This window comes from Watersipora subatra, chromosome 1 (genome assembly GCF_963576615.1).
Source record: "Watersipora subatra chromosome 1, tzWatSuba1.1, whole genome shotgun sequence".
NCBI classification, from domain to species: Eukaryota; Metazoa; Bryozoa; class Gymnolaemata; order Cheilostomatida; family Watersiporidae; genus Watersipora; species Watersipora subatra.
Genome location: NC_088708.1, coordinates 56,245,190 through 56,267,469, shown reverse-complemented (window position 1 = coordinate 56,267,469; position 22,280 = coordinate 56,245,190). Strand labels below are relative to the sequence as shown.

At 36.5% G+C, this 22,280-nt stretch overlaps 1 protein-coding gene across 2 annotated transcripts; it reads left to right on the top strand.

Moving 5' to 3' along the window:
* The first annotated feature begins 5,767 nt into the window (after positions 1 to 5,767).
* LOC137406661 (transmembrane protein 220-like) lies at positions 5,768 to 20,493 on the top strand. 2 transcript variants are annotated; one of them, XM_068093282.1, is made up of 6 exons: positions 5,768 to 5,785; positions 8,425 to 8,602; positions 9,888 to 9,948; positions 15,777 to 15,981; positions 18,757 to 18,917; positions 20,230 to 20,493. In XM_068093282.1, exons 2-5 carry the CDS (start codon positions 8,462 to 8,464, stop codon positions 18,911 to 18,913), a joined length of 564 nt encoding a protein of 187 aa, XP_067949383.1. In that variant the 5' UTR covers positions 5,768 to 5,785; positions 8,425 to 8,461; the 3' UTR covers positions 18,914 to 18,917; positions 20,230 to 20,493. The 2 variants fall into 2 exon arrangements, with proteins under 2 accessions (XP_067949383.1, XP_067949375.1); XM_068093274.1 differs by lacking the exon at positions 5,768 to 5,785 and adding an exon at positions 6,014 to 6,078.
* The last annotated feature ends 1,787 nt before the right edge of the window (positions 20,494 to 22,280 follow it).

Genomic DNA, 22,280 nt, shown 5'->3' with positions numbered 1-22,280 from the left:
AACTTATTTTAGGGAAGCGCACATGATTAAATTTAGTTTCTAATAGCAAGCATTAATCCTCTGTAACAGTATTGAAAGTTAGTTATGCTCTCATGTTAACACTCTCTGTACTCGGACTTATATAAAAGTGATGAAAATGACATATTTTTAAAAATTTACTTGATGCAAAAATTGGTGCTTTAAAAGCTGGTACAACCAACTGACATCACAGTACAAAGATGTAACTAATTTCAAATAAAATATCATCTAACCTATGTTTTATAACTGGGTTATTCTAATGCGTCAGGTAATATTGTGTCTACATAATACATTGCTTTACAATTTAGATTCTGAAATAAAGATTGCCACACTATTTACTCTCGTTAATCATTAATCTGAATACATCGTCCTTACTACTCATTTTCCCACATGTTAGCAGCAATATATGGGTGAAATAGGAAATGAAGAAGAAGCCAACAACCACAACCTTTTACAATACAACACAATGCTCCTAGAAATGAACATCCTGGTGAGATTGTTCTTGATTTAGTGTGAACTCAATTTTAGATGTTTTAAGAGCAGGTGGCAGTCATATTACATTTTGTCTAGGCTTTCGGAAGAGAAAAAAGATTACCAGCGTGCTCTACTTTTATATACAATTGATGACAAGGCTACAAAAGTAGTTGAAAATGGTGATACATACACAACAGACCAGTCACATAACACTATATTAGATATTCTTCAACAGTATTGTATAGACAACAGAAAGATTGTGCATGAGCATTACAAATTTAATTTACGAAATCAACTACCTAATGAGCCATTTGATGCTTTCTATGCTGACTTATGTTCATTGGCAGACAAATGTGCTTACAACTATCGTCCTGCAATTTCAGGCGGAGTTGCTCCACTAAATGAAATGTTGAGAGATCGTATAGTACTAGGTATTGTAGATGACATTGGAAAAAAAATTGATTTCTCAAGGCAACAATTTAGCACTAGCTGAAGCAGTTAAGTTTTGCAGAAGCTATACGGTTACGCCGGCTGTAATGCAATCAGTGGCAAAAAGCACAGGTCCTGGGGCAATAGATGCCATAGTAAAAAGGTCAAGTAATGCTTTACATGGACAGAGGCCTAGTCAACCAACAAGACAAAGAGAGTATAACCAACACACTTCACAACCACAGCAGCAACAAGCTCGGATTTTTCCGCTCTGCACCAACACATACCAAGGCCAATGCTATCGATGTGGGAAGCAATCTCATGCTAAAAGAGATTGTCCTGTAAAGAAGCAAAATGCAGAAGCTTTGGCAAGCTTGGTCACTGGCAGGCTGTGTGTAGAAGTAAAACAATACATGAAGGCTCTGCAGAGATTGATCAGGAGTTTTTGTTTGCTGGAGAACTCTGTATAGATCAAAGTACTGAGAATGCGTGGCTGGCTGAAGTAGATGTTAATGGAAATAAAAGCAAATTTAAACTAGACACTGGTGCCGATGGTACCATTATTTGCGATCAAGAGTCATGGATGAAAAACCAACAACTGGAGGAATCACAAGTTACTTTACTAGGACCAGGTCGTAGACGACTTCCTATTCTAGGTACCCAGAAAACTCGGCTGACTTACAAGAAAAATCTATAATAGAAACAGCATATGTCGTTAAAGACCAACTAGTTTTGCTTCTGAGTAGATGTGCCTGTGAGAAGTTAGAGTTGGTCTCTTGTCACATCAGAAATCGAATTCAAGATTCGAAGTGATTTTCCAAATCTTTTTAGAGGGCTTGGACTTCTAAAAGGTTATTGTTACAAGATTTCACTTCAACATGTGAGCAAATCAGTCTGTATATTCACACCAAGGAAGATATTAGTGCTTCTAGGAGAAAAAGCTAGACTAAATCTCGAGATGGTACACCAAAGAATGATACACCAAAGAATGATATCTTCTATGACTGAAGCCACTGATTGGTGCAGTAACATAGTGCCAGTTCTAAAACCTTCAGGAGAAGTATGAATTTGCGTGGCTCTAACTGGCCAAAACAGAGCTGTTAGAAGAGAAATCTTGCCTATGCCAGCAGTGGATGATAGCATAGCTCATTTAGGAAACAGCAGTGTTCTCAAAGCTTGATGCCAACAGTTGGTTTTGGCAGATATGTCTAGATGAGAGCTACAGATTAACAGCTATAACAGATTACCTTTTCAAATTTCCAGTGCTCCTGAAATATTCTCACAAGCCATGTCAGGGTTACTAACAGGCATAGGTAATGTTATGTCACAAGAATGACATCTTAGTTCATGATGCTGATGCCGAGAGCCAGGACAGAACTCTACACTTGGTGTTAGCTAGGTTGGTACACGCAGGACTCATCCTCAATTATGTAAAATGTGACATCGGCAAGACTTCCGTAAAGTTTCTAGGTCACATAATTGACGCTGGATGAGTGAGCGCAGATCCTGCTAAAATAAAGGCCATGCATAAGTATCCAGCACCAACTAACAAGACTGAGCTAGGAAGATTAAATGGAATACTCAATCAGCTAGCTAACTTGCAACCTCATCTTTCAAAAATGATTGCACCAATGATTTATTAAAAGGGAACAAGTTAAAACTGTTCCAAAAGGGAACAAGATATGGGTACGGAGACATCCTCAAGAACAGGTTTTCCAGGAGATTAAAAAAGTCCTAACTTCAACAGCAGTCACGTCTCATTATAACTGTGCACTACAAACTATTGTAACTACTGATGCTAGCCAATTTGCAATCGGGACCACCATATTCCAGATTCAAAAAAGATGGAAAACGGAGGCCAGTTTATTATGCATCTAAATCTCTGACTGACGTTGACAGGAACTATGCAGTGATTGAGAAGGAGGCCTTGTCGATTTCTTGGGCTTGGGACAAGTTAGATCAGTTCTTGAGAGATCAAGCTTTTACTTTGGAAACTGACCACAAGCCACTTGTTTAACTCATGAATGTAAAAGACCTAGATCAAGTGCCAGCCAGAGTTTTGAGAATGCATCTTAGATTAATGTGATATGCCCTCAAAGTTGAGTATCTTCAGGGCAGTCAGAATCATCTCTCCGATGCTCTATCAAGGGCAGCTGTTGAGAAACCTTCTGTCATAGATCTTGCCTTTGTATTAGAACTGAACATCTGTACTACACCTATAGCAACTAAAGATCCACAGATTAGCAAGATCAAAGAAGCATAGCGTATTGACACTATCTGTCAGGAGGTTCTGAAGCCAATAATACTTGGTTGGTCTACTTACAAGACAGATGCTAACACTGCCTCACACCAATACTGGGACAAGAAGGGACACTTCACGGAGGTTGATGGCTTGTTATTATATAATCAACAAATTGTTATTCCCAATGAGATGCAGCTAGAGGTTTTGGATCAGATTCTAGGGAAATGTCCAAGAAGAGCCAGGAGATCCGTTTGATGGCCAGGAATGTCAGCTCAAGTAAAAGAGATGATGCAAAGCTGCCCTCAATGCAAGATCAACTCATCCACTCCTGTTGAGCCTCTCAATCATTCAATATTTTATGACAGTGCTTGGCGAAGACTTGAAGCAGACATATTTGAGTTGAGGAAACAACAATATCTACTGGTTGTGGACTATTATAATCGCTATATAGAGATCAGACGATTGGGCTCAATGGGGACTCTAACTGTTATAGACGAACTGAAGGCTATCTTTTCAGTGCATAGTATCCCACAAGTCATGATATCCGATAATGGTCTTTAGTTCAGCTTTAAAGAATTTTATGAGTTATCTTGTTTTTACAGGTTTCAACATATTACTGGCTCTCCTCACTATTCCAAGTCAAACAGAAAATCTGAGAGAGCTGTTGGCACTGTAAAGAGGATGTGGATGAAATCAACAGACCCCTATTTACAAAGCAACACTCTTAGAGAATGGCTTGACTCCATCGGAGCTCTTGACGGGCAGACTTCTCAGAACTACTCTGTCAATCCTTCCTGCTCAATTTTCTTTACAGAGAGGCACTGAACCAATAGTAAACATAGAGAAGGAAATAAGAGAAAGGACCATAATGAACTATGAACTATAACAAAAGACACAGAGCACATCAGTTATCGGAGCTCAAGCTTGGCTCCCCAGTTTACGTTAGGGACATGAAACAGGCGGGTACAGTACTAAGTAACATTGCTCCACGTTCTTGCAATGTGCAGACTGCTAAGGAAACAATCAGAAGAAACAAGTAGGCTCTGGTGTGTGTCCGGGAGGAGAGCCCCGAGGTGCCATGATCTAAAGCTTTTCTGTCAGGTCTTGAGAGTACAGAGGTGCCAGGACCAATGAATAAAATTGAGGCCGCGTCTTCAGGATCGCAGGCACTTGATTTGGATAGCGCAGATGGCACGAGTTCACAATTAACTCACTCCGCCAGTTATTCTAGATCAGGTAGGTGTTGTGCTCTAGCTAAAGAGCGAAAAATACCTAAAAGACTAGAGAATTACCAGCTCTATTAATATGAACATGTATACTTACTTTATAAGCTTTCAAGCCATACGCTTACTTTAGTCACTTTATTTAGCTTTCCCAAAAAGTGATTGCGCGAGTCATTCAGTTTAGATAGGTACCCGCTTAGAAAGGGGTGTTGTATAAATGGGTTATTCTAATGAGTCAAGTAATATTGTTTCTACATAATACATTGCTTTCCGGTTTAGATTCTGAAATGAAAATGACCACACTATTTACTCTTATTAATCATTAATCTGAATACATCGCCCTTACTACCCATATTAGCACAACCTACATTTATTTTATAACATTCATCATCTTATGAACTTTGATACTCCCAGACTATATTACTATAATATTATCTATTCCTATCTTATATATGGCCTACATATATTCTACCTTACAACACCTGTAAAATATACCAACTTACTATTTATGTTGCAAAAAAGCTTTGCGACTTATATGCAAAGACATAAATATTCCTATAAAAACTATTGCTTACCACCTACCAATTTAATAATAAGCACTACTGCGTTCTTCCCTTACCTAAGCTATCACAATACATTGACTGCCGCACTGCTCATTCAATACTTCACAATAACTGCTCAAAATATCTCAGCTATAGCTTTCAGACCATAAACCGTGATCACAAAACTAGGACCAGATTTAAATTGCCTAGTGCCATAAACCACAACAAACTCAATAGTAACCTGCTAAATTCATTTAATAGCCTCTGCACTCCTTTAAGAATTCTTTCTATGCTATCTTTTAAAACTACACCTGCTATCCTTTGACTAATTCACCATCTAGCCTTACCCATTTTTACCCATTTTTGTATTATACACTGTTTTCATAACTAGAATTCTGTTGTCATATATATGCATAACTATTTTTACAAAACTTATATTTCTCCACTTTTGTTTAAACATATCAATCCTCAAGTTTGTTTTTTACATATTTTATGCTTTCAGTTCCAACATTATTACGTTAGTTAGACCACTCATTAGTTTTTTTTTCATTTTGTACACTGATTTTCAGTTAGTTTACTTGCTGCGGTACCTTGTAAAAATATATTGTAAAATATGACTATTGACAACCAAAATAAAGATTGCTCTTATATACTGTATACATGTATATAACTTCACAAAGCGTGCGAAGCTCGGTGAGTCAACTATTTTGCTCAAAATAAACCTTGACATGGTCGAGATTACTTTATTGTCAGTTTGCGAAAAAGCAAGTTTTCGACCCGTTATACGAGAATTATGTGTTGGGCTACAATTTATGTGACCTTAGGGTCACGTTTTACAAAGTAAGGAAAGATATCAGGTACCGCGACTTCACATGATGACACTGAACAACTAACCATCAACTATAACAGTTTTATGAAAAATAAGCAATTAATATTAGCATTAATCTGTTTAAATTACTTTTATTTATAATTGCAATAACTTTAGTTGCGACAACAAAACTAAAATATATGGTTGATAAATAGTATACTGACACTCACGATGGTAACAAAGTTTAATATTATTTCTTCGTGTTTAATATTATAAACCAATTTGTTCTGAAAACATTATAGTGCGATGCAACGAAAGAGGTTGTACAAGCATGATTAATAGGTAAAATAAATACGTGAGCACTGAGCACATGTAACAATGAATGAATCAAGTAATGTTATTTTGTTATCAAATTGATTGAAATATTAATATGGTTTTATAACTAAAACGTAAGGCCTACGTTTATTTTTTGATATCTGTTTGTACTGCTTAGGTTTATCAATTGAATCAAATTTTAGTCAAGACTGATAGTCAAGACCTCCAAAATCATAAATTTCAATGTAATATTTAATGGACAAACTAGGAGAAATTCAATTTTTCGCTTTGGCCAATTTTTAGACGTATTGCTGATACAATATTTTACTTATTGTTCTGGCCTTTTAAGGCACTTTGATAATTTTTTTGTGAATTTTTTCATTTTCTGTAATTTCAAACTTATGTAACGACTACTGAATGCCCTGGTAAAAAAAGCCTTTGCACAAATAATTTATTTTTATTTAACTTGTAACAACAGTTACCATTCTAACTTCAAACTTCATATCATGAGAAAAGCGTTTTGTGCAGCTCAAATAAATTAAGAGAAAAAATAAAACCACTGTATAGGTTTTCAAACTTTGTCAAACAACTGTAACTTTTAAGCTTCCTATCAAGAAGAAAATGTTTTGTGCAGGTCAAATATATTGAGAAACAAAATAAAACAAATATAAAAGTCTTTAAATGTGAATGTAAAGTAATCAGCAAGTAATGGCTAGATAAAATCTGTTTTGCTATGACTACAATGAAAAATTATTTGGTATACATTTATATGATTTTAACTCATTTCAGAGTTGTAGCAAAAATACAGAATGGAGTGGTATAGAGACCTGTAGTAATTATCAAATGCAAACACCCCTGGTGAAAATCATTAAAATTGTATATACCTACTGTGCACATAAAAAATAGTATCAGAACAATATATTCACCTTAATAACTATAGTTACCTACAGTAACTTTAGTGTATTTAAGGGTCATGATTTGCGAGAAAATGTAATATTACAATGTACCATGTGCAGTACATACTGTGGAGAGTTCTTACTTTCGAGACAGACTTATAACATAAACATTAAATCTAACTCAAATGAATATAACTTACTAAACACATACTTGAAGGAAGTTTTAATTTGTATTTTACTAAACTTCACCTTTCAACTAAAATTTTATTACGTATCTGTTTTCAAAGCCGCTTTTACTATAACTTTACTTAACGTATAATGCTGAACTGAGATAGCGAGCAAGATATATCTCATTCAGGCAATGTGGGAGGGATTTCAGTGAATAGCTTATCGAAATTTTTGTTATTTCGTCGTAATCAGTATACCAACTGCCAAATTTTAATTTTATGAGACTTCTGTTGATATCGTATGGCAGAAAACAAATTCGCCCTAGTATGGTGAAAACGAAAAAGTTTCATAAAGAAAGGCAAAAAAATCTTATAACAGGGGCACCATAACCCGTAGGTGCACTGTATTAGTTAATAATCTAACATGTGCAATCGTGCAAAGGGTATACAGTATATGGTAAGAGCGATGAAATAGTAAGAACGGCGTAGCCTTGGGGTTAGGTGCGCGTGTTCACAAACTTGGGGTTTTGATCTTTGTGTAATCAAATCCACTACGAAGCGCCTTGTTCATTCCTATATTTTAATCGCTATAGCTGGACAGACACTTAACGACGACAGACGACAAACTCTGAGTTTTATATACAGGCCCGTATTCCCTGGGGCGGCTGGCCGGCTGAGCCGCCCCAACTTTTTAGGAATTTTTGGCGGCTAAGTATAGTCAAACTCGGAGAACTCGCCCTCGAATAAAATGTATGGTAAAATTTTATCACGAACTCTTGGTTAACTCGAACGGATTTGTTTGGTCCGTTCCCACGCAATGATAAACTGCTTTAGATAACTCGACCTCAACATCATTAACTCGAACAGTTATTTGCTCAATGGCTACAGGAACGGTTTTTGTCGCTGTAGAGTATCACTTTATTTCAAGCCATAGAGATAAACGTTAACTTTTAATAGTGCAGGGGCGTCATTATTATCATGATCGGCAAAATATTTTGGTTAACGATTCTTATAAAGGTTTGCAAAAGGTCAAGTTTTACCAAAGATCCGTTTGGCAATGGCCCAACGAAAGCGTAAAAACCTTCGGATGAACTTAAAAATAAAATCGGCAAAATTGATCTTTGTTGAAACTCTCAACAATCGGTCTTTTTAGCATGTCTTAAATCAGTATTAAACAAACTATTATTCATTGCGGTCAAAATTGGTCTAAATAACAGCTCATAGACTGAATGGTTCATTGTCTGATTATATAGTTTGTGCAAGCAAGTTTAACTGAACCCAGCATCTATTATCAATTCATTTTGTTGTAGCTATTAGGAACTATTCAGATTTGCAAAAAAGCTAAATATGAAAACGGAAGACGCTGGCTTGACCACACCCAGCACATTAAAATTCAAGGCATGGAGGCTTGGCAATGGTATAATGGCAGTGTTCTTTCTAGTGTGTGTGGCCCTGCAACACAATGATCCCGATCCAGTGCTTTGGATGGTGAGTTATTCAACAGTTTGTTTGGGCTACTAATGGCTGTGTAGTAACCTCCTCTTAACATGTCTTCCCATTGTGGACATCGGCTAATGAGTCACTTTCATTGGATGCATTGTGTCTTATGTAGTTGTCTTCTTTTTGGTAGTTTGGTGCTGTAGATTCCTATTGTTCAATGCTCATCTACAAAGCTGATTCTCTCTACAACCTGTAAGCACTTACTTACAGTACTTACAAATACTTACAGTATGATACATAAGAAGAAAGCTTGACTGTGTACCTTTATTAGCCAACTACATATCAGGTGCTGAGACTATAATTTTGGTATATTTGCTGATTTTCTTTGTGAAGGCAAATTATTGTCATAAAAGCTGTGATTTTGAGGCTCGTATAGAGTGGACTGGATTTTTAAAAACAACTATAAAAAATCTTTCTTGTGATATTTTTTAATTTAACTTAGCGTGCCCATTGCAACTTTGCCACTAGGTTTGGCCCATAAATATTGTTGACACCTCTAAAAGATATTCTGGTACTATTTATCTTCTGCCATCATATGTGATATTTAACTAACAAATAGCTTTGAATGTTTTTCTTTTCTTTCTTTAATTTTCTTTTCTTGAAAGTTAATCTGTTTTAGCATAGAACAAGGTGGATACTTGAATATAAACACAAGATTGAATGGGAGTAGCTAGAGCCTGGAATAATGTCTTTTTGTAAACATTACCAACCTCATTGTGAAGCTCATTGTGAAGCTCATTGTGAAGCTCATTGTGAAGCTCATTGTGAAGCTCATTGTGAAGCCATATCAGTTGACTTTGAGTCCTGTTAATCTTTAACAATTCAATTTTTATTTTAAATTTTTAAATTTTTTCAATTTTTTAAATGCTGACAAAACTGCTGGCTGCACACCTTAAGGCAAATTTAGATGAAGTATTGGGATTTAGATGGCTTATGAATAAACACAAAGTTTTCTATCGATTTATGTATGTGAGCATGTCACAAGCACATGTCACATTTGATTGTGTAATGCATCATTATAGGTTATCAATTTCTCCCAACATCACACCATGTCATAAACACTATGTTAGATATACTCCATCATTCACAGCAATAGTTGCAGAAACTTGGAACAAATGATGAGAATTTGTTTCAATTTGTTTCCACCCTTTCTCATTTTTATCATTAGCTCTTGTGCACTGTCAATGGTATGCAGTTGACAGCTGAAAACCTGTTTTACACTATGATTGTTCCTATGGTTGACTTATAATGACTTTTCATATGTTTCTTTTAGACTGTCTATGCCCTCGCATGCTTGGTCTGTTTTACGATTGTTCTGTCTCCTCATTTTCATGGTAAGTTTTTAAAATATGTATTGTTAAGTTTTGTCACAAGAAAATTATTTTTTATTACTAGCTGCTGCATCGATTTGTGAAAAACATTGGAAGTTCAGTGGGTTTGAACACAATTTCTCTCAGCAATTTTTCTGCTCACAAAAATTCATTAATGCGTTTTTCAAGCAGCTTGCTTTAATTTTGCTGGTGGCCTCATTTGTGGACCCATGAAAGAAACTTGTTTATATTATGAGAAGCCTGAACATACATGTAGGTCTATCTACTTACATGCTTGTTGCTCTGAGCAGTGTTTTATAGGCAGCATTTGATGCATGGTTTTTATATTCAAATATTGTGATCAGCTTCGCAGAATTATTTGTGTTACAGCTGTCATAATATATATCTATGAATATTAGTGCCAACAAATTTTTAGTCATGTAAAAATTAACATTTTTATGGAAGATGAGCATGTTGAATTGAGATAATTCAATAGGCCTGTGTTTGAATTCTGTATGCTCTCCTTTCTTTTTTTGATGTAGCTGTAGGCACATACAAACATGACATTTTTTGTAGGCACATACAGCTAGTAGAGTCTCTTATTTACTCCAACAAAAAAGTCCTTGAAATCTTTTTAAAAATATTGTGTAATTATCATAAAGAAACTTATATCTAGCTTTCAATAATTATGCAGTAGAAACCAATCAACTAGATCATTTAGGTATGTGTAATATATAACCAGTCAAACCTCTACAGATGAACCTGATTCAATCTATATAATACACTGCGGGGGATTTTACCGTGTCACTTTCGCGGTTACTCACAAGCCGAGTAAACCACGAAGACCGAGTTGTTATCTGAGCATACAATGCATATTTACATGATAAATGTATTTGTATTAATACAACAAGGTCCAGCATGCATACATAAATAATAAACAGTATGAGAATATAGTGTGTATCGTATGCAGGAAGCTGCTCTGATTGCCTTTCCAATCGTACTTCCTTTTATCTTTTTCGCTCTTTGTTGGCTCCGCCCACTTGCGGTTTCGATTTCCGCCGTAACGTTTTGTTGCTATGTGACTCGCGTCACTCTTATCTTTATTGCCGGCCCAGCCTCTGGGCGAGAGGGGGAGGCCCAGCCTGTCAATCGACCGTCACGCTGGCACCGGCTCTTCTCGTGATGCTCTTCCCTCACGATACTTTGTTTTGTATGTTGAAGCGGTTGTATGTCGGATAGAATGTTCCAATAAGAATGCAATCTGATGCGCTTAATCCATTCCATGGCCAAACACTTACTGCAAGTTCTTAATAAATGCTGCAGATAAAACAAGAATAAGAGAAATACATTATAGCGCGATGTAACGAAAAAAATTCAGAAAAAGGTGGTCAATATAAAGAAGCTTCTGTTATTTTATGCTGAAAACACGCTAATGAATGTGTAGGCCTTGCGATGGGTATGTGCCGAGGCAGATGGGGTGATAGACATAGATAAAGGTGATAGACGTAGATATAGGTGATAGACGTAGACATAGGTGATAGACGTAGACATAGGTGATAGACGTAGATATAGGTGATAGACATAGATATGGGTGATAGACATAGATATAGGTGATAGACATGGATATAGGTGATAGACATGGATATAGGTGATAGACGTAGATATAGGTGATAGACATAGATATAGGTAATAGACATAGATATAGGTGATAGACATAGATATAGGTGATAGACATAGATATAGGTGATAGACATAGATATAGGTGATAGACATGGATATAGGTGATAGACATGGATATAGGTGATAGACGTAGATATAGGTGATAGACATGGATATAGGTGATAGACGTAGATTTAGGTGATAGACGTAGATATAGGTGATAGACATAGATATAGGTGATAGACATAGATATAGGTGATAGACATAGATATAGGTGATAGACATAGATATAGGTGATAGACATAGATATAGGTGATAGACATAGATATAGGTGATAGACATGGATATAGGTGATAGACATGGATATAGGTGATAGACATGGATATAGGTGATTGACACAGGCAGTGTAACATACCCAAACTGGACTAGTGAAGATTCATGTAACTTAAAGGTTGACTTGCAACAAAATTCATATTACAGTTATTTGGTATCAAAAGGTTTACCGTGTCTTACTCTGTTGTGTTGTAAGTGCCAAATATGTGGAAATGGTATTACAAGCTCTTAAAAGCTCAAAAACGAAAAGCCGCCGTAGATTGGAATCTCTTTATTTCGATGATATAACCACGAAATTTGGTTATCGTCTTGTCACGTATGTTCTCACGTGAATTGAAAGGCCAATACAAAGCTCAATATAAAACTTATTTTATTACTAGTTTATGACAAACACTTTGGGTTTTACTGAAGATCCGGTATCAAATATAGATGCTAGCTACTTCACAGTTTTGTTTCGGCCTGGTCTAATTGGCAAGTCGTAATCTGATCATGTGACCCAATACTTCGCAAATAATTTATGCAGCACTTCGATTATCACAGGTGACCAACAGGCTCGTCATGATTATCAGACAATATGTACTCCTTCAAGCTAAGGCTAAAAAATTAAACGAATTTTTATGGTAAGTTAAAAGATATCACTGCTAAAAGTGACAGCATAACGATGACGATAAAACAGACTCGTAAGAACAATAGACATAGTTTTATTGAATGCGTGAAGTATATTTGTGAAAATATTTCGACGAATAAGGTTGCAAGAAAGTGTAAACAGAAACCATCTCTCACAACTACATCACATTTGATCCGTTTTGGAAAAGGAATCCAAACTACGGCGGTCTCGTGTGGCTGCGACTTTCTGTTCGTTTTTTAGCTTTTAAAAGCTTGTAATCACCTTTCCACATATTTTGCACCTACAACACCACAGAGTAAGACATGGTGAATCTTTTGATACCAAATAACTGTAATGTGAATTTTGTTGCAAGTCAACCTTTAACATATATTTTTATGCTATTCACTTTCTACAAACACACGATGTCTAAAAGCTTTTTGAACACTTGATTACATTGGCTGTGAAGTACGATATTGACTCACATTTCACACCGTATGCTGGAAAAGTTGTACATAGATGTTTGACTGTACAGTAGTACACACATATGTACAAGATTCTAAATGAGATTGTAGATACATCACTATGGCTAGAAAAATGTGTGGCTCACCAGGCAGCTCTGTACTATATATATATAAAGACAAGTAAGACATCTGGTGTTTTTACTCAAAAAATGGAGCCTGAGCATTACTCTTAAAATGATATTGAATTTGCTACAGAGCTCTTGGTCAATTCAGTATCGACTTCTCCACCCCTTGAACTATCGCTGATGTATCCTTTAGCTAACACGACTCTGATCAGGCTAAAAACTACAACAGAGGCTTAAAAAAATTTAGAAAATCAGCGATTGAACTTCTGTCCAAATGTTTGAGTTCTCTAACATCATTGACAGCTCCAACTACAGTAGAAGCCCCTACCATGTAAATTATGTTCCGAAAATATTTACATGTTATAGGGATTTTACGTTATGCGAACCGGAAAATACATATACACTCTTCGGTCGATTCTAAAGAATCATAGTTCAACCCGTTTTCTCCACTTTCACATTCTTAACTCTTCAGCATGTGTCACTGATGACACGAGGAGTTATCCCATTTTCGCAGGTTTCATAACACTTTCTCACTGTAGGAAGCCCAGGGTGAAATTTCTTGTGAAAAACATTTTCTATCATTGGAGTTATAACAAAGAGCAGGGCAACAGTCTCGAGTTAGTGACCATTTTAGCTATTATGTACTCACTCCAAACAAGCACTGACATCGTCTCACTACATCTCTCTTTCTTTCATTTACTTATCTGTCTCTCTAGCTGCCATAGTTCTCTACTGGTTTCTTAGCACTTTTTAGGGCACCCACCTGCAAAGGTTATAAATACTAAGTTTCCATATAGCTATACCGTACCGATACCCGCATATTGCACTGCAATGCCATAATAGAAACCGCTATGTCACTCTCATTTCATCTTAATTCAGGGTTATGTTTGAAAGCGAAACAACCGTGCGATGTGCCATCTGTTTGGCATAGAAATGGCCTTAGCGATTAATGGTGTCGCACACAATGGCGTGCGACACAGGTCTTGTTTTCCCGTTGCGTCATATGTCTTGACATAAGGCATCACACAACAACCGATCTACTATAGCCCCCTATGGAAACACGATCTGCTTGTCTGCCTAGCGCATTGCTTCGGCACACCCAGGCGTCGCTACAGTACCGCCGTATGGAAACTTAGTGAATATTCAATTTAGTTCTCATTTATTGGTAACCTCATGTGGTTGAAAGCATTATCAAAATAAAAAATTAGTGTTATATTGAAATACGCCATTTAAAAAAGATGATTGCTAAGCTTGAGGCTATGTATTTAATAAACATAAATTAGTCTATATTTAGCTTATGTTTTAGCGAAATCTCCATGTGACACTCACACGGAGCAAATAAGAATTCCTCAATAGGGCAGACCAATCATGTGTCAGGCTAAAAGCATTTCTTTGGCAATGCTACCCATATGAAATATGGACAACTACTGGCTGTCCTTGTCTAAGTCGACTGGGATTTATGAGTTAGATGTTATTAATATTTGGCTTGGCGAATGGAGGCAACCTTTTACCGGTCAGAGACCTTCTAGTCATTGGTATATGTTCAACTCACAATGGCTACTGTCATTTTTTTTATCTCAGCCCGGCATGTCTGCTAGACTCACATCAACTGTTTAAACTCTTCTAGACCGAGCCAATCATGATCTAGTCTGTTTTCATTGGTTTGGTGACAATTGAACAAAAAGAGTTTTATTTAAGTAAAGTATCTTTGAACACAGAATCAACATATGATCCGTTTTTATCTGCTGCTATTTTGAGTCATATACATGTATATGACTTAGAATAAGCAAATAAGAATGTATGTGGTGTGATCATATCTGTACAGATGGTTATCTTCAAACATTAAAAAATGAAATCTTTCAAAAGAGTTTAGCCTACACAATCATTGATATACGCAAGTCTACAGCTGTTTGGTTTACATATTTGAAATCAGGACAAAATGAGGATTAATTTAATATATAATTTATGACTATTGACTAAATTCACAATGAGTAACAATGGTGTGAAGGAGAATTTTAATTTTCCAACATATGGGTCTCAATTTATTTCTGTTCAATTTAAACAGATCATACACCACTGTATGATCTGTTTTTCATGTTCACATCAACCGATAAATGCACAGTTATGTAACTCACTGTAGTGACTCTACTTGTACCATTTTCTAGGCAAGCTTATTTAGCTGTCTACTAGCAGTGGTAATGCATGCATAACTAACAGTTTTAGTCTGTGTCGTCACTAAGAAATGGGAGTAGTCTCCTCATACATTTTCCTACCTTTAGGCATGCATATTCAATAAGCTCTTTCACCGCCCAAACTGATTGTTTGAGAAATTGCCCAAGGACAGCTAGCTATTCATGATAGAACTACTTTTCAACCAGCGCTTTGTCTGCTTTTATAAATATAGATTTATGCTACCAGACCCTAGTTGTAAATTAACTATATAGATCCATGGCTATTGCTGGAGCATATTTTAAAAATGCTAGTTCTTGCAGTCGGTTTGGGTTGCCTAACAATACTGTTAAATTATGTTGCGTTCTAAAAATTATACAAAACAACTGCTGCAACCCAGTTTTGTTATATTTATTTGCATAAACAGTTTATTTTATTGTTTTTACAGATTTAAAGTAGCCATCTGCGTCGATGCTCACGGAATTTTCTTCGTTTCAGGCTACATCATCTGGAAAACTCTTTGTGGTTTGGAGTTGTCGTACTGCCTAGCGATGTGCTGCTACACCATTATGTATGTGAGTGAAGAAACGCAGAGAGCTCCTCATGGACACAATCCTTTGCTCTATACCGAGGGAAGGGAGTTGCTCGGCCTTGCCATCGTTATGCTGTGGATAATTGCATGCATTTCCTATACACCTCAAAGGTTGGTTGGTTGGCTGGCAGCATCTATTGGTTTAATAACAAGCCAGTGACCTTACTGGTTATAATAAGATGTGAAGTGGCTACTTTCATAACTGGGTTTCATCATTATCGGAGCATTCTACTGTATATTAGTCATTGTTTCTCTCTATTAATACTGTTCAGAAGCCTGAGAAGCCTGGAAGGGTGAACCTACCATGACAATGTGTTGTTTTCACATTCATAGCCTGTGAACCTTGATTTGTTTTATATTCTGTTCTCTTTTGCTGGCTCATCAGTGCAAACCACTTGCAATCAGTGGTGTAAATTGATCATAAACAGGAAACATTGTGGGGCATGGGAAATGAACAAAGCCAGAGAGAGAGAGAGCTATTTCTGATAAAAAGTGCTCTAATTTCCATCTATCTCACATTGTATGTACTATTGGTGATTGGAGACCCCTTATGTGTAGCATTAGCTGAAAATATCTGATGCTTTAGCCATAAAAGACAACTGTTACTCAGCTATTTGTCTTGCAGTCAGGGTGCCCAGCCAGCCCTCTCTCTTTAATGAACCAGAACCCATTTCTGTCTTTGCTAGGCTGCTGGGATCTATAACAGGATAGGTACTAGGTGTAGTAAGATTTCTGCAGCAACTACCCTCTAGGACAGCAACTACCCTCTAGGACAGCAACTACCCTCTAGGACAGAAACATGCATATAGGTAGTAGAGACATTGGCAGCTTCTTAGTCAGTGTATAGTCCCTATATACATAGTGTACAGTCCCATATACGTAGTGTACAGTCCCTATATACATAGTGTACAGTCTCTATATACATAGTGTACAGTCTCTATATACATAGTGTACAGTCTCTATATACATAGTGTACAGTCTCTATATACATAGTGTACAGTCCCTATATACATAGTGTACAGTCCCTATATACATAGTGTACAGTCCCATATACGTAGTGTACAGTCCCTATATACATAGTGTACAGTCCCTATATACATAGCGTATAGTCCCTATATACATAGTGTACAGTCCCTATATACATAGCGTATAGTCCCTATATACATAGTGTACAGTCTCTATATACATAGTGTTCAGTCCCTATATACATAGTCAGTGTAGTTTCTATATACACAGTTAGTGTATAGTCCATATATACATAGTCAGTGTATAGTCCATATATACATAGTCAGCGTACAGTCCCTATATACATAGTCAGCGTACAGTCCCTATATACATAGTCAGTGTACAGTCCATACATACATAGCCAGTGTACAGTCAATGTATACATTAGCTAGGAAAGAAATTATACTTTAAACTGACAAGACAAAAAGCTAGCCATATTGGTACCATGTCACGGTAGATAATTTATTCTGTGTTATTAATAGATAGCCAGTCAACTGGCTCTCATTACTATACAAGCCTCATTAACCAGTCAACATAAACGTTGAAAATCTAAAAGCAAATTAGAAGCTACCATTCTAGATCCTGGACTTCTTCTAAAAAGTTCTTGAATGATTTTCAGCCAATTTAATCATGAGGTTAACAACAAGCCTGACATTGTGCAGACTGCTTTATTGAATCATTCAAGCACGCAAAACAGGATGTTGTTGCAGGTAGTCCTCTAGTGCTTGTTTGAAGCCTACTCCAGAAAATAGCCAACTATATTTGACATGGACTATAATAAGAGCCGTCCTTATGTCCAGAGCCACGGTTTGGGGTTGGAAACTGATTCGAGCTCATTACGTTCGCTTCAGTTGCCTGATGCTCTACGATCTAACAATGCTCTAACAATTGCGTCAATCGACCATCTGCCATCCTTTCTGAACGATTATGTACATGCTTATTCTCTGTGCTTTAATGACACACTTGACAATCTTCCACGGCACAACAGACTACCAGGGTACTGGTATAAAAAATAATAGCCTTATCTCTACTATAATAAGAGCTGTGTTCGTGTTCGGCTATGAAAAAAGTTTTTTTTATTGAGGATCGAGCTCATGATTTTCAGCTTTGTAAACTGAAATGTTAACACCTGCACCAATCGACTGCCTTTTGGTAACCATTTGCGATACTTGTGCAGTTAGTTATACTCTGTGCTCTATCAGCACACATTATAATTTCTCACACCACACCAGGGTGCCAGGGTACTAGTCTATATGTATATTTTTAAAAGTTGTTATGTGTGTTTGTCCGGCTACAGCTATTAAAATTTGGAATAAAGATTCTGTATTGCAGAGGATTTGATCTTGGACCCTCTCATTCACCATTCCAACTGCCTTACCGATTCAGCCACACGAGCTTAATAGATTCATTAAGTGATATATGTGGCTATATGGGAGAGAATACGCTACCGCTCTCTGTTACGACGCAGCGTGATGGCGTAACGTCATGGAGAGCTGTAGCTCTTATTAGTGAGCTTACCCAAATTATCCATTAGAATGTGCCAGGCTAATAGCAAGTGGCAGGCAACTACATTACCTCTCATTGTTTATAAGCTGATTTTTAATACTCCGACAATGTCGGTCATCCAGCTAGTATTAATATAATAACGGATATTGGATCATTGTTGTTCAAATATAATTAAATTAGAGGCAAGTTGTGTCTAAGCTGTTACAAATAGTTGTTTTGAGTCCCTGCCTACTACAGTTTCTAACATCCTTACGATGTAACATCAGATAATTTTTCTGTAGTTCTCCCCATTACAAAGTCGCTACATATATTATTAAAATCTTGAAGTCCAATATCTAAGAAAAACCATTCGTGCCTACTTTATCAAATTTGTAGGTTACAAACAACATCTAGCCGCCAGTGTGAGGCAGCGCTGATTATACTGATAGGCGCTGCCTCTACCATACCACTCAGTCTCTGGGGTGTGTGCAAAGTGGGTAGCGCTGCCGAGTATATCACATATTGCAAGCACATCTGCTCTGGATCAGGCTGACTAGGTAAGATCAAGGATAGTGTGAGTGCAACCTGAGAATAATCTGCATTTAGATAAATAATGTATATTACCTCACTATCTCATTATTTCTCATGGAATCTATTGATGGTAAATACCGGTATATATCCGTCTGCAAAAGTTGCGGACGTTTAGTCCTGGCATCTAGCTTTATATCAATCAAGCGTAGCTCAAAGCTACAAATTCGTTACAGCAAGTTGTTTATATTAGACTTGCCATTGACTACCTGCGGCATAGACCTTGATTATTGTTTATTAGCCTACATCAGTGGATACATCTATTGAATAATAAAATTTGCACGAAGGCACCTTGATTATAGCAACATCCTAAAGAGGCGGTCATACAAAAACCAAACTGGATATTCTGAAATGCGCATCTCAACCTAAGCAATCAAGGTTTACAAGAAGTGGCCACGTCAGTCTCTAGCGAACTCAGAAAATTAACTTTGTTTCAACTATTTCAAGTCTCGCTATCATGCAAGTCTATTTGTTGCCTTTAGAATCACAATTGAATCAACCATTTGTGAATAAATAAAGTCAATAATTTAATTCGCTGATAAAAGCTTGTCCAATCACATGCAAGTTTTAATTGTGCCGGACTAAATGAAATTGATCACTACCAAAACTGTTCTGCCGCAGTTTTTTAGGCTTTCTTTACTTCATCTGTTTCTTTTAACCGAAGCTCTTAATGTTAGAAGGTTCGATTATCATCTGCCCGTTCCTCACGCCCAAGGGCTGTATTAATACTTGAAGTTAATATAGTTTCTAATAGTTTTAGTTATCACATTTCAATAATTACTTTAGGCAATAGTAAATCCGCTTGATCTTTAGGCTCTCTTAAGAAACCCAAATAGTGCAACTTGTTTTATTATTCATCAAAGTTTAAGTTCTTCAACCGGAATTCTTGTTTTAGCGCATATTTTTACTAATTGTAGTAAGTGTCCATTTTACCAAATTTGAAGTCTAAAACAGGACAGCTTTTTGCTTTACTTAGGTTGTTAGACTGCTCGTTGTCAGTCAGTCTAGTAATATAGACACGTGTTTAAAGTCAGCATGGCCACTAGTAGCTATAGATTTATAAGCACTTAGCTAAACAGAACAGAAATACCAGGCGTCATTCAGACTTCTCAAAGCTGAGTGAAACCAAACACAGCTGATGTAATGTAATGACGATTTCTTGTTGGGTATTTCTGTTTATTGTACCATGCGGACTCTAACAACTCAAACGCTAATCTCAACTTTTCTTTGTAGTAGATTATCAATTTGAGTTTTGTTTCATTCAAAGTTGTCTTCTTGCAGAGTTGAGGCTGTTTATCACCTGTCAGTTGCACTCCTATTGGCCAGCTGTGATTTCTACCCGAGTTATTATTCATCAATTATTGCGCAATCACATGGTGCTTCACTTCGCTAGTCTAGAAGTTTTATTGTCAAATTGAACTATTATACTGTTTTCTATTATTGTTACAATCAGAGTTTGATTTGATTATTGCGTAATTACATATCTTATATTATGTCAGTGATCATGTAATGATGTTTGTTATATAAAATTTATATTGTTTGTCAGTCCAAAAGCTATATTTATTAAATGGTATAGTCATTGGCTTTGATGATTTACTTTTAAAATTATTGTTTTAACTTAAAAATTTATTCAATGTCATAACAGGAATAGTTGTTTAAAAATAATTCCCTGTTGCCATTTTTCAGTTATGATTATATTTTCCTAATGAAATTAAATTAACTAGTACGACTTATGAATGTGCTACATCTAGTCTGAACCCAGCTGAGGTTTATGTACTTGCACATGCGCTTGGAATAGTGACTCTAGATGCTCCACTTTTCACTATTCTCTAATTGTTGAAGGTGTTCAGGTGCAAGGGTTAATAAGGCCCAAAGAGTGAACAGATAGCAATGCCATAGCTTGGTATAGCTCTAATAAACGCATTGTGCTGTGGTGAATTACAAAGATGTACTTTTAGTCTGTATCTTTTTAGCTTTTTAAAGCAGATATACATGTAAGTAATACATGGGACAAATAAGCATGTTAGTCGACACGGTAATTTTGGTACAGACAGGTGCTCGCTGGATGGTGTGATGAAAAGAACATCAATATTCTCACCCGTGAGGAAACAACTTCAAAGAGAATAATGCCATACCATGTATTGCCATTGAGGTCACTCATCAATAATTCCAGAATAAATTGTTTACTGCTTCCTGTTTTGGTTCTCAATAGGCCAGCAGGAAAGCTTCAGTTATTACTAGCTGAAAGGTACCTTGAGATGCGTCGCACACAAGTATTGTTGCTTTTTGTAACTTAAAAAATGTATTTCGAACTAGTAGAACAGTTTTCTTAGTTCTTTTTCACTCTGATTGGTGTTTCAAAGAGAGTCATTTAATAGTACCTGGTACCTCCACCCAGCCGCACACCCTCTAAACTCTAATTATATTGCTGCTATGGCGTAAAGATGGTCAACTACCAGTATTGGTATATGAAACTCAACCCACACCTCTAGCCAGCTGTTCACCTGCTTCATCTATTTATGGCCAATTTTTATAGCATAAAGTTGGTCTTATTGACATCATATACCGTAATCAACTTTAAAAATGAATTCTTAACAACACTTAAACTGAGAGTTGAAATGAACTTTTATTAATATACTGTCATCTCTTCAACCACTTGGAGCACTCTACTTCTTAGGGTAAGTTGCTGTGACAGAGATAATATGTTGCACTAGCCCTAGAGACAATCTGCGACACACCAAATTTGATTCCCGGATTCCCTGACACCTATAGATGTGTATCATACAATAGCGAATATTCAATGTAACATGATAAACAAGGGAATTCAACTTTCATGCCATCTAAGATATATATCATATAGTTATTATTCATGAGAGTGATATTTTATGTCATTAAATGTGATTCACACGAGGATTGCTAGATAATAAAGTTTCACATGAGGTGACATCTACATTCCCTAGTCTTAGGCATGCTAATGAGTCTCTAACTATTGGGCCACTATTGATATATTACTCTGGCAATTAAGGATAATATGATACGCGTGGTGTGACGTTGCACTCATTACTCGTAAGTAGTGCCATGATTATCTGCGGTTAGCCATGGGAAAATGTTTCTGTCTGAAACTCTTTATAGACTTCTTATAAAATGTTGGCTTGTTGAAAACTAAATACATAAGTAGAGTAACACTAGTATGATTATCACTTCAGCCAACCCTACCAACTTCATATCAAGCCTTATTCATTCATCTGATGAATGCTCATCTATCATCAATCTCACTGATGGTCTGATGTATAAAGAACGTCATCATTTTTGGAATGAAACCAATGTGACAG

Excerpts from the sequence above, each read along its gene's own strand:
- LOC137406661 (XM_068093282.1), top strand. The coding sequence starts at position 8,462 with ATGAAAACGGAAGACGCTGGCTTGACCACACCCAGCACATTAAAATTC. Across the intron at positions 8,603-9,887 it reads CCGATCCAGTGCTTTGGATG|ACTGTCTATGCCCTCGCATG; the intron begins GTGAGTTATTCA and ends TGTTTCTTTTAG. Across the intron at positions 9,949-15,776 it reads TCTGTCTCCTCATTTTCATG|GCTACATCATCTGGAAAACT; the intron begins GTAAGTTTTTAA and ends TCTTCGTTTCAG.